Raw genomic sequence first — 12,441 nt, forward strand, 5'->3', positions numbered from 1 at the left:
TATTTCCTCACTCATCTGCAGTCTGTCAGTGACTGGCAGCTTCTGCAGGCAGGAAAAAATTCAAGCATGCATGCCAGAATGGCCTACATACGTGCATCAAACCATGCTTCCCTAGGGACCCCCAAGGCTCATTGGTATACACAGAAAACATTATGGTTGGATACTTTTTGAACAAACCACAGGTAAGATTCCCACTGTTGATGGCGACAAAATTCTTTTCGAGTGTAAATTTAAAAAAAAAAAGTCACCTGATTAGCAAAATTGACACAAATAATATAAGCAAGTGGGAGACCTTTTACTCTGTATCAGTAAGCAAATACATTGACATATTTTATCAACCATTATCAAGTAACTAAAAGAGTGAAACTCCTATATAAAATTATAACCAAGGGAGCCAGGAGAAAAAAGTATTGTGCCACAGTATTTATCGTTATTGATAGGAGTGCAAAGTAACACCTTAATATCAGGGCTTGACAAATCGAAAAAAAAGAAAAGAATTGGGCACTAGTCAAATTGTTTAAGGAGCCAAACATTTTTTAAGGCTTTTCTGGAACTCTAAAACTTTCTCCTATGTTAGCAGAGAAGCAGTTAAACAAATTCAGAAAATTTTGCGCTGTCCTCAGATTCACGGGTGCCTGAACCTAGGAGCTAAGGCTATTTCCCCCCAATAAATTTTGTGAGGGAGCTGCCCCCCCCCCTGGATAATTCATGAATATGCAATGCACCGTATCATTCCATCACCTGCATACGGGACAAATAAAGATTTCAGCCCCCCCCCCCCCCAACACAGTTTCTCCATATTGGAGCCACTTCTCACACTCCATTTGTTATCTAGCATAGAAAATTTCTATCCCTGATGTCGATTGTTAAGTCACAGTTGCAACCGGATGTCTGGGATTTGTAAAGTCCTGCAATATATAGGTGATTACAGACCTACCAGCCTTCAGAAAGTAAAATCCCTGTAACTTACACAAACAAATCCGGCAAACATACTTTTGAAAGTTTAAAGTTTTTTATGGGCATAAATAACAAAAATATGAAGAAATATATAAGGAGACCATATTACCCATATTTCATGAAATATAGCCATATTTTTAGTTACTATTCAGTGTCTAACTATTCTAAAGAAATGTCCAGTTTTTCCAATGATGCTGCCATGAATTTCTGATATTTACTGGACATTTTTGTTATGTTACTTTTTTTTTTGTGACTTCATTATAATTGACCCAAATTTGTAGAGACTGTCAATTTCCCGGCCATCGACAATTTTCAGCAATAAATTAAGAATTTTTCCCACACACGCAATTGATGTCCTGTACTTTCCAATGTAATTTCTTGGATGAAATACAGTCAGCATAATAATACATAGTGGAGAACATGGTGATTGAATCTACCAGCCGTTTTACGATTGAACATGTACATAAAAAATGTTTTCAACGTGAACGGTTGCCATGTTTGCTTTCGTTTGTAGATTTAGATAACTTTGACCAGCTTTCATACAGGCTATAAAGCCTGGAGTTTAAGAGGTGCGATGTTGCAAGAGCAAGTGCTTTAAGTTAATGGCAATAATTGATTGAAAACCGGCAATGTTAATTCATGATCTGGAAGCCTTATGAATATCGTGAAATCTGGCATTGTCGGGATAAATCCAGAAAGTTAAAAGCTCTGTGATTACCATTATAGAGGGTATTTTTACATAAGAGTGTCACTGTACATCTAATATTCACCACAAAATATTGTACACAGCTCCACATTTCTTTGCTAACACATTCAACCAATACACAGCTAATTAACCACACAAATCTAATTCATATTGCATGACAAAGCTACGTAATTATTACAATCTAAAAACGCTATAAAAATACCATACACAACATATTGAACATGAACAATAAAGTTATGCTAGTAGAATTGAAATAAGATCAACAGTGTCTTTAGGCACGTGTCTAGAAGTGCATTAAAACCATATTGAATCTAAAGGGGGGGGGGGGGGTCTATGCCAGAGCTGGATGAATCTTCAAAAATTTACATGCCGATTAAATATTTTATATGCTGGCATCCTGCACATGGTTGGAAAAAATACATGCCTGGCCAAAATTTTTCCATGTCGGGCAATAGATTTGTCCAGTCCTGGTTACTATGTGTGCTTGGCCCTATTGTTCATGAAATTAGGCCTAGTCAGGAAATACGTCCATCTTTTCAAATTTTTTATTTGCTTTTAGCCAGCACCCAAATCAGTGCAGACCATGGGCGGAGATATGGGGGGAGGGGAGCCCAGCGTCAAAGGTGGAGTCGACTGATCTAATGTATATATACATATATGAATTGACATCATCATCATCGTGCCCCCAGAAATAATGGCAATGCCCCCCCCCCCCCCCAGACTTCCAAGTCTATCTCCGCCTATGGTGCAGACAGCAACTTTTCAGGAAGTGTGACACCTCCCTGTAACATACCAGCATGGGATGGATCGTCCCGAGGGAAAGGCTGGTAACTTCTCGTCTTGTTGTCCGCATTATGTCAGAGCTAAGCGAATTACTTCAGTACATTTAGGGTGCATCCAGCTTGCACCAAGTGATGAGTTCATGGGTGCACAAAAATTTTGGTCTGCAGACTATATGTTGCCTAAGTTTAACTTTTTGCATGCCATATAAATTATTCAAAGACCAAATATGAATAATGAACACTAATGAAATGAATTTTAAAAAAATCAAATCACGAAATAATTGACATCTGTAGCTCACTTAATTTTACTAGTGCGTCGAAGAAGTCCCAGAACTTTTTGATTCACTGTCAAACATGAGCTGACCAATCTGCAAGAACAAGTTTCACCCAGATAATGGACATGGTTTACCATAGCAAGGCGTTTAAGACTTTCTGCCGCAAGCAAAAATGCTGAATTTTAAACAGCATTAAAGTATAGAATGCTGTGTCCTGCTAGGAAAATTCTGCACTGAGATTTTTCAAATAATCCAAGCCATGGTGAGAAAATAACAGTTTAGAGTCAAACTAGAGTTTATGAGTGGCACAGACAATTCAAAAATTGTCATTGGACAGCATTGAGAAGAATGATAGGCTAGGGGCCGTGTTCTTCAACTTTTATACAGCCGTGGACAAGTAAAAGTAGACGAATAATTTTGTGGATCAACGGAAAAAATGGGAGAAATATTTTAGACGGAAAAATTAAATAAATTGGAGAAATAATTTGTAGACTGGCAAAAAACAAATGGGAGAAATAATTTGCAGAGACCTGTTAATGGCCCAAATTTATGTAGCGGCTATACGTATAAATTAGTCAAAATGTTAGATCAAACCCCGATTTATAAACACTTTGCTTGGACCTGTAATATGCTCATCTTTTTGTTGTTTGTCGGGTTTTAGGGAAGACATTTTTTGGCAAGCCAAATGCATGCCCTTTAAAATGGAATAGCCACTACTACTACTAAACCACACATGCACCTCACCCATGGATGGAATTTATAATGAATAAATATGTGTGTGTGTTGTAAACCTAATGTGAAGTTTATTTCTTTGGAATGTTTGTTATGTATTCAAGTAATGGTGCCATCTGTCTTCTAAATTTGGCAGGCAAATTAAGTTTTGCTTATTGTGTCGTGTGTGAATTTTTAAATGAAGGGTTCGGATGGATAACAGTCTATGTCGATTTTTTCAAAATGTATAGGAGACACGATCAAAGATTTGATCAAAGACAATCAAATTCTTTCTGAAAAGGGGAAATTTTTTTCTCGTGAGAATAACACAGACCGTTTTTCCACCTGGGAAGGTAACTGAGATGCAATGATAATATGGACAGATGCTCAAATTATAGAACTCATGGTTGCAGTTGTTTAAAATGGCATAGCAACAAAATATGAGAGTTTCTCCAGGAACTAACTTAATGAAACTGTAACAGAAGCTATATGGAACATTATTCAATCAAAAAGCTGATTTTGCAAAAATGTAATGTAGAATGTTATTCATCTGAACCCTTCAAAGATATCTGCAGCAGTTTTTGGATGGTCATTCATTATAATTTCTTTGATAATTGCAATTTTTTCATTCCTTGTGAATGTCAAAGGCTGTCTTGACCTCCCAACATTCTGAAGAGACTATCAGTTGTTTTTGAATCGCCTATATCAAGTTAGTTCAGTTCATTGCACCCTCACACAATATGTTGACTTGATCATTTGAAAAGTCGCAGTTATACTTTTCCATTATAACCATACCAGTTTGCATTTTGGCAAATTTTCTTGGAATTATGAATGCCACGATGGAGTCAGCAGACGAAGTGGAAGTATAGCAATGTGCAAGTCTAGTATCATGCCAAAGGCATGTGGAAAGAAATAAGCCAGAATGCACCAATTTGGTGTTGGAAATACATTTGTATTGTTATAATGGAAGAGTACCGTCACAGCATGAATGATTTTCTTCATAAGACATGAAATTTGGCACATGAGCACTTTTCAAAATTAGACACTTTTGCTAAGATGTAAAGCCTTGAAAGCATTGCAATCGCATATTGATACAAATGAAACCTATTCTCATAGGTTGGTCACATGGTATTTGATTACTCGGCAGGGGAATGATATAACACTTGTGCAACATGGCAAGTAATAAAAAAATCTCTGGAACGCACCAGTATTTTGTACACACATATCATGCTCAGCCTTCACATTCAATATGGTAATCAAATATAATGAAAAAAAATATTAATATACAATAATACATGTCATAATAAAATTCCTGAATGGGCTCGATTGCCCCGCGAGCCAGATTTTATGCACCCATCATCTATTTTAAAACAAATAATTATAAGTATGCCCAACAGAGGATGTAAACAATCATATTTGAGTAAATCAAAGTTTTTTTATACATAATTTTTCTCTCTAGCTCAATGATAATACATATATCTATTCATCTAACACCCGGAAAAAAACGACAAGAAAGACAACGTATCTGTTGGGAACATTTTTACATAGTTCACGAGAAACGGTGAAAATGGTGTGAAACATGAAACCAACATTATAATGTCACACAGAACTTCAGAATGTCATCAACATTTTCATAACACTTGACTAACAGAAAATATATGAAAAAAACCCCAGTTTTTGCTCGTTAATCTGATGGTAAGGTGTTGTTCTTAGGAGGTACCCATTTCAAAAAAGAATGGTCGATAGTTCTGTCTAACTTCCGTTTCTTTGCTTTAGCCATATACTCATTGATTACTTCCCACCTTTTGAGAACTATGTGTTTTCCTTTCCAATACTTAAGTAAGCCTAGTGCCTGCATAGTACTAATAATGTCGTAGGCCGTTATTGCCGTCTCTTGACTAAGATCTTTGATTGAGATTTCTTTACCATCGTAATTGCTGAGATACTCTAATAAGATACTTTTCCAATAACTGCGATATGAAATGAGTCCCAAATCAGACAGCGGCTTTTCAGGGGAACCAACTTTTTGTTCGACTTTGCTCAGCAAGTAGCTGAAGTCTATCAGCATTCTGCCGAAGCCCTGCCGCTGAAAAGGTGGTAGCGTCAAAATGCAAGAGACATTATAATTCAGAAACGAGTTCTTTTCTTTGGAGAAATAACCAATAATGTGGCTGCCTTCATTGTCATTCTCAGTCATCACGTAAAACAAGAATGGCTCTACATCGAAATACAAGGTTTTGTGGTCCAGAAATAATTTCGCGAGCAGGCACAAGTTTTGACAATAGGTCTTGTTTTTCAAGCCGTCTACCTCGAAGAATGATATGTTCGCTCTTCTATATATTTCGTTTCCAGGTGGGCAACGCCAGACACACTTGACCATGTGCCTGCGTAATATGGTAGAGCTGTTCATGTATTTGAGGCAGAATTCGCAGAGATACAGTTTTAATAGACATTGGTATTCTTCGGGATAAGGCGAACAGTACCATACATCCATCTGATATCTCCCCATCTCCAAAATTCGAATTCCTGGACGTTTACAATTGGAGGGACGTTTTTGTTGTTCTTCAAATATCTCTGCAGCTCGGGACTGAGCTTCTTTGAACATTTCCACGTCAAAATTTGGCGACAAACCTAATAACGATGGCTCTTTACTTTTATCTTCGTGAACTTTAGTATCTTCATTTTCCACGATGCCATTCTGTTTGCGGGGATTATACGATTTACGTCTCTGCTCAAGAACTTGGCGGTATGCTTCTTTCTGCTCTGGGCTGGGACCAACTTTGCGCAGACCGAACCTGTTGAGAGCACTCTGCTCAGCTGTTTGCTCTCTTTCCAGCTTTCGCTGAACACGCAGACGATATCGAGTCTCACACTCAGCTGGAACTGTGTTATGGAATATCGGGCAAGCTGCGGCAGTGAAATGCATGGCAAACTGTCCACTCAAGTGACCTTCGGAGTTACATCCTGGAACTGGACATCTATCTTCTTTTTCGTCCTCTTTTGTGCTTTGCTGTGATGAGCTGTGACTGTTTTCTCCCGTGGATCTAGGACGACCCCGATTGGATTTCTTTTTTGGTCTCTGCTGAGCGCTGTCGGAACCTTCAGAGTCACTCGCTATGTCTTTTTCTTTTCTCTTTCCTTTCGTAGGTGTGCTTTTTGCCCCTCGCTTTTCATTCTGTTCTTTTTCAGCTTTGGCCGCTCCTTTCTTTCCAGATACATTTTTTTTGCATGTAGCAATGGCTTTCGATTCAGCATTAGACTCATTTTCTTCAGCATCTGGCTCTATTTTAACCTTTTTTGCCGAATTCTGAGTGCGGATTGAGTTAACAGAGTTCCGAGTTGGGTACGTTCTTGGAGCTTCAACACTACCCTCGCTGTCTGAGTCTTGAACATCTATTTTGGCTCGTCTTGGAGCTCGACGCCCTCTCTTACGTTTCGGGTGTACTGGCACATCTGCTTCAGAGCCACTATCTGAAGCATCTTCCTTACTCGGAGTTTTGTAAACCATTTCTTACGATAAACCTAGAAAATTATAAAAAGTTCAAACAAAATTAATCAACATGATAATATAAAAATTTGTTTCACAAAGTCATTGTATTATAAATGCCTCTGATAAATGTCTCTGCTTATGCAGCAGAACATCTCAATAATGGACAACCACACACGAGACCAAAATTTTTTGTCCATTAATGAGTGAAAACATAAAAAGCTATATCCAACAGGAATCTGAGGAATGTCTGTAAATAGGAGCTGTTCACTAACAAGAAGTGTTCATCGTGGAAGGAATGTGCTGAATATATTTATGTACTGCCTCCCCATCTCATTGGTGGAGAGGGTCAAACTACGACTATCAATATAAAAATTGTATCTCACATAATTAAAATTGGTTTTTTTTCATAGAATTCATTTTGATTCACTGGGAATTGCAGTAGCACTTCATTTCTCACCATTGGTGATTTTAGCAATAATTGGCAACTTTGCTTTCCTTGTCATCCTATTTGGTGAAAATTGCTGGTTTTCCCATAATTGAAATCCTAATTTCCTATGTCTTTCCTGAGAAGGCATGGTGCTTGCGATTGCAAAGCCTAAAGAGTATTTAGGCCTATTCTTTTTAGGAATTTTTAATTCGAGCCAAGCACTATTTGAGGATTTTTAGGGATATTTCTATTAATAAAAAGAAGAGTCAGAAGAATCTGGTTTCCGAATAGAAGGTTTTGGTAAAAATTTGAAGCATTCCCACCTATGCAATGACTAAAGCATAGTTGTGTGTCCAGACTTTGGACTGTTACATAAACTTTAATTAGTTTCAGGGCTCCCTCTCAGAAAATTAGAAGTAGTAGGATGGGGGGGGGGGGGGAGGGGGTGCTCCCCGAGACAACATAATCATAGCATAATAATAAACCCACCAAAAAAGTTTTTAATTATCAAATAAAATAATTTTTTTATTGCCATATTATTTTGGTATCCTATAAGATTGACTCAAGCCAAAGCAAAATGACAGAAATGACTTTGAAACAAAAACAATTTTTGGCCAAAACTGTACTAGTTTTGCTACCACAGATAATTATTTTCTTTCTATCCTCACCATATATATTTCGGAGTCTTCCACTGTCCAGTCTGTCAACTCTATTTCGACAATACACAGTAAATTATGAAGACGTAAATTTTTTGAGAATGATGCTCCTTCGAGACCAGTTCTAAAAGCACAGTGCAAAATGAGCAAATCACAAGGTCCAATGTAAAGAAGGCAAGATAAACCAGATGGTTTTACTGTGTTGCCCATATATATACATATATTTTTTTAAAGGGATTTGTTTAAATTATAGTGTTCAATAACAGTGTCATCGTTTTTGAAAAATGAAGCACTTTCATTCCTAGCTCTTTGCAAATATTGTTTATGTCTCTGCATGTCTTAGGGCCGTATTCACCGACATGGTTCAAACTGTAGTCACAATTTTTGGATAAGAGATCAACATAGATTGGTTAAAAACCTGAATTTAACCAATCCATGTCGATCTCTTATCAAAAAATTGTGACTATAGTTTAAACCATGTCAGTGAATACCGCCCTTAAAAATACAGTTGAATATTACTGGGTAGTAATCAGAATAACCAAACCTAGAATAGGCCTATGTACAGGAACAGATGCAGTACAATCCAGATCGCCAAGACAAGCATAATGGTGCTAGATTACGGTAATTTTTCTAGCTCTTTCCATTCTAGGTGGAGCTAGTAATGCGGGCTATTCAAATGGCGTCTCCCTTTGTGCAATATTTGAAACAGCATCATTCCGTTTCCATTGTCTAAATGTGTTGTTGCATCGTCACAAGATTTTTTCCGTCAGGTTGTATTTTTCTGATACATTTATTCATATTTTTTGCATCTGCCTTTTTTTTTCATGCCTTCAATATTCAGTGTCGTAAGGAAATATCATTATTTTCGTTTATCATTACATGTTTTAAAAAGTCTGGATACCCAGTGACTTATGCCCCTCCCTGATCAGTTTATTTTTTCAAATAGTCTGGGTTTTATATTTTTCTACTGAGAATATTTATTTATACTATTATTTATAATATTATTGTTGTTTTCCACTTTTATGTTTTCTATGCTGTTGATTTTTTTTCAGTGTCTGCAGTCAGTTCCGGCCTTAGCAATTTTTTGTCGAGCCCACGAAAGTGTTTGGCGGTGAAAAAAAATATGCCAAAGGGGATCCGGATTATACTGCATTTGTTCCGCACGATGAATAATCAAAAGCATTGAATTTATAAATTTAAAAAATTTCCCATCCAGATAGAAGTTTTAATGACCACTCTTCTTTTTGAACCCTTAAAATAAGCAAAAGAAAAATTAATGAACCAAATGGTCTACATACAACCACAAAAAAAACCTGAAAAATTGTACAATTTCTGCTTTGACAGAATCATTCATTGTAATCTACTTCATCTGTATTAGTTGGCTATACAGTCGAATCCTGTTTTAATGAACACTTTTATAATATCCCAGATAAGTTTACATAGGAACGATGCTTGGAATTCCTTTATAACAGGATTCAACTATATATCAATGGCATTCTCCTCAATTCAAAACAATCACACGAACTGTGTTGAAGGGGATTTGGTAAAAAAAAATAGGACAAAAGTAGGTCATTTTACCAAAAAGCTAGACAAGTGGGAGTACTGGAGTTTGATGTTATATCAAATCACTGTAATTCTTACACAGTCAAACCTCATTTTAAGGCCTAATGTGTCCAAATTAGCATACGTTTGAGCTTATTATTATATTTCTTATTTACCTCTGAATAAGAGACATCTCAAGGGACAAAATTCTGGTCCCTCTGATGTTCCTTATTGCAAGGTTTCGATTTTACTGTGTGGAAGATTTGTTGACTGAAAATTTCTGTCACTGCATCAAAGTTTGACTTTCTTAGAAACCATGCACAACTCCAGTTTATCACCATGGGCAATTTACTACCATATGAGATTTGTGCTGGAAAAATGCATGTGTACCTAACAGTCCCAGTGTGTATCTATTACTACTACTACTAAACCAAACATGCACCTCGTCCATATTCCTTTTGCGGAACCTCTAATGAATTGGTACATGTTGGAACGTGCGTGTAAGTGTAGTGAAACCTGATGTGAAGTTTGTTTCTGTGTAATGCTTGTTATGTGTAGTGCTGCCAACTGCCACCAGCTTTTCTAACTATGAGTGAACTGTAATGATTGAATACTCGCGATGCGAGTCGGTCACTATGACCACTCGACCACCACAGTGGCAGCGTGTATCTATTGCTGGGTATGAATTTATATATTTTTCAAACTGTGGATGAAGTGGTATGACCGAATATTTATACTGCTTTGGGTCTGTCTCTGTGGCAAGCCGACCACCAATGTGGCGTTCGAACACAGATCCTTGCAATGCGAGTCCGTCACTATGACCACTCAACCACCACAGTGGCAGCATGCATCTATTGCTGGGTATGAATTTATATATTTTTCAAACTGTGGATGAAGTCGTATGACTGAATATTTATACTGCTTTGGGTCTGTCTCTGTGGCAAGACTTTTTAACACTCTGATGGTGGCACTGGATCTGGGAGATCCATGATCGAATTTTCTTATGATCAATCAAAAGTTTAAGGATTGCGAAGCCTCCACCAGTTTTATATTAATAATTGGTGGTCTTTTATATCAGCACATCTGGAATTCAATTACTATTTCCCAAAAAACCAGGGTTTAAGCTACAGTCCCATTTTTCGCAAAATGCAAAATAAAATCGTAGAAGGCAAAAAAAGTAGTAACCACTTTCGCAAAAATGCATACAGGAGGTACGCAAAGAGTAGACATCCAACCATCAATCATTACATTAGCATTGTAGCATTTTGCTAAAGCTTTTTCCCCCATTTTTGCTTTTCTGCAAAAGGAATTTTTTATCTGGCTTAAACCCTGGAAATACAACGCCACAACAGGCAAATTACCCAACGAGGTGGCTGACTTAAGAACATCATGGATCCCGAGCCATTTTTTGGAGGCCTTACCCACTACTGCTACACCCCCCCCCCCCCCCGCGGAACCCCCCAACGAATCGGTACATGCGGGAATGCGCATGTACGTGTAGTGAAACCTGACGTGAAGTTTTTTGTTTTGCAAAGAACATATATGTGCAACAATGTGATATGTATTTCTGATATGATCAATTTTCGGTCATGGATCTCACAGATCCACTGCCACCATTGGTGTTATCCCAGACACCACCATTGGAATGTTAACAGGATTATCGAATTGCATCCACGACTAAAAGTTGGGAAACCACACCAATAGATCAACCAATCGAGGTTTGACTGCTTATCAATTTGATAAAAGATATGGATTGTAAATACTGTACTCACTTGTACATCAAGCACTATATTCTACTAATATGCTATACAGTGGTTCCCACGTATAAGGTTTCCAAAAATCACGAAAAAAGCGTTATAAGCGATAAAACACTTTAAACAGTAAATATGTATGAGCATTGGTGAAAGTTGGGACCACAAAAGAGGAGCACTAAGCGGGAATGCTATAAACGGGTTCAACTGTATTACCATGAGATAAATGAGTAAAACCCCAAAAAAAAATTCATGCAAAATACTCAATTGGAAAGCTATATATACCGCCAAATCACAGCTATTGACATGTGTGGTACTATTTTGTGAATGTTGAATATGAATATTGTGATGACATCATGCAATGCCTATACAAAAACTAAAGAATATAGAATAATGAAACATAACAAATAATGAAATATATAAAGTAATATGACCCTATGTATCGATTTAATAATTAAAAACAATAAAGACAACATTTAGTGCACAGCTTAAGCAACTTACACAAAACTAGGTCTATATGGTTGGTGATGTAACTGACACAAATGTAAAAAGTTATAACAGAGGCCTATGTATAGGCTGGATGATGTTAATTAACACATCAGATTTCTTCCTCGTTCTCCATTAATTAGATATCTCCATTAACATCGCAACATAATTAAAATGAGGGAAGTTGATGATGTTATGAATAACGGGAGAGGACCGATTTACAAATACCAATGCACAAAACGTAAACAAATATCGGAGTTTCTTCGTCTACGCATGCGCTGTATATAAAATTTTATACTGGTGTGCCATGCGCAAATTTCAAACATTATCGATTTTTCAATAATATTAGAAAACATGAAAAGAATTGATTTTATTGATTTAGATATAATACTTATAGAAAGTAAATATTTTTAAAAAATCGACATGCAACAAGATTTTTATGTTCCGTTTGGTTTATGAATACAGTTTTTGACGTTGACTCTAGTGAACAAAACTGAAAATTTTTTGCAGGTGGTCATAGAGAGGACCAGTGTGATGGATCATTTTTTACATTTTACGATGATTTAATTAGACATAAATGCAAATTTATAAGCGTATGTTGCTTATCTTAGTATGAACCGTTTTATTTAAAAAAATTTAGAAGGTTATAAATACAGAT

At 36.8% G+C, this 12,441-nt stretch overlaps 1 protein-coding gene across 1 annotated transcript; it reads right to left on the reverse strand.

The window, feature by feature from the left end:
• Nucleotides 1-1,206: 1,206 nt before the first annotated feature.
• Nucleotides 1,207-12,058, reverse strand: LOC149087868 (histone acetyltransferase KAT7-like). Its single transcript, XM_089242175.1, has 2 exons — nucleotides 11,799-12,058; nucleotides 1,207-6,953 (listed from the first exon to the last, which is right to left on the reverse strand). Exon 2 carries the CDS (start codon nucleotides 6,937-6,939, stop codon nucleotides 5,116-5,118), a length of 1,824 nt encoding a protein of 607 aa, XP_089098301.1. The 5' UTR covers nucleotides 6,940-6,953; nucleotides 11,799-12,058; the 3' UTR covers nucleotides 1,207-5,115.
• Between the last annotated feature and the right edge of the window lie 383 nt (nucleotides 12,059-12,441).

The sequence above is a fragment of the Pholcus phalangioides genome, unplaced genomic scaffold (genome assembly GCF_987345545.1).
Source record: "Pholcus phalangioides strain wild (caught in Gottingen) unplaced genomic scaffold, Ppha-v1.0 ptg000003l_1, whole genome shotgun sequence".
Taxonomy (NCBI): Eukaryota; Metazoa; Arthropoda; class Arachnida; order Araneae; family Pholcidae; genus Pholcus; species Pholcus phalangioides.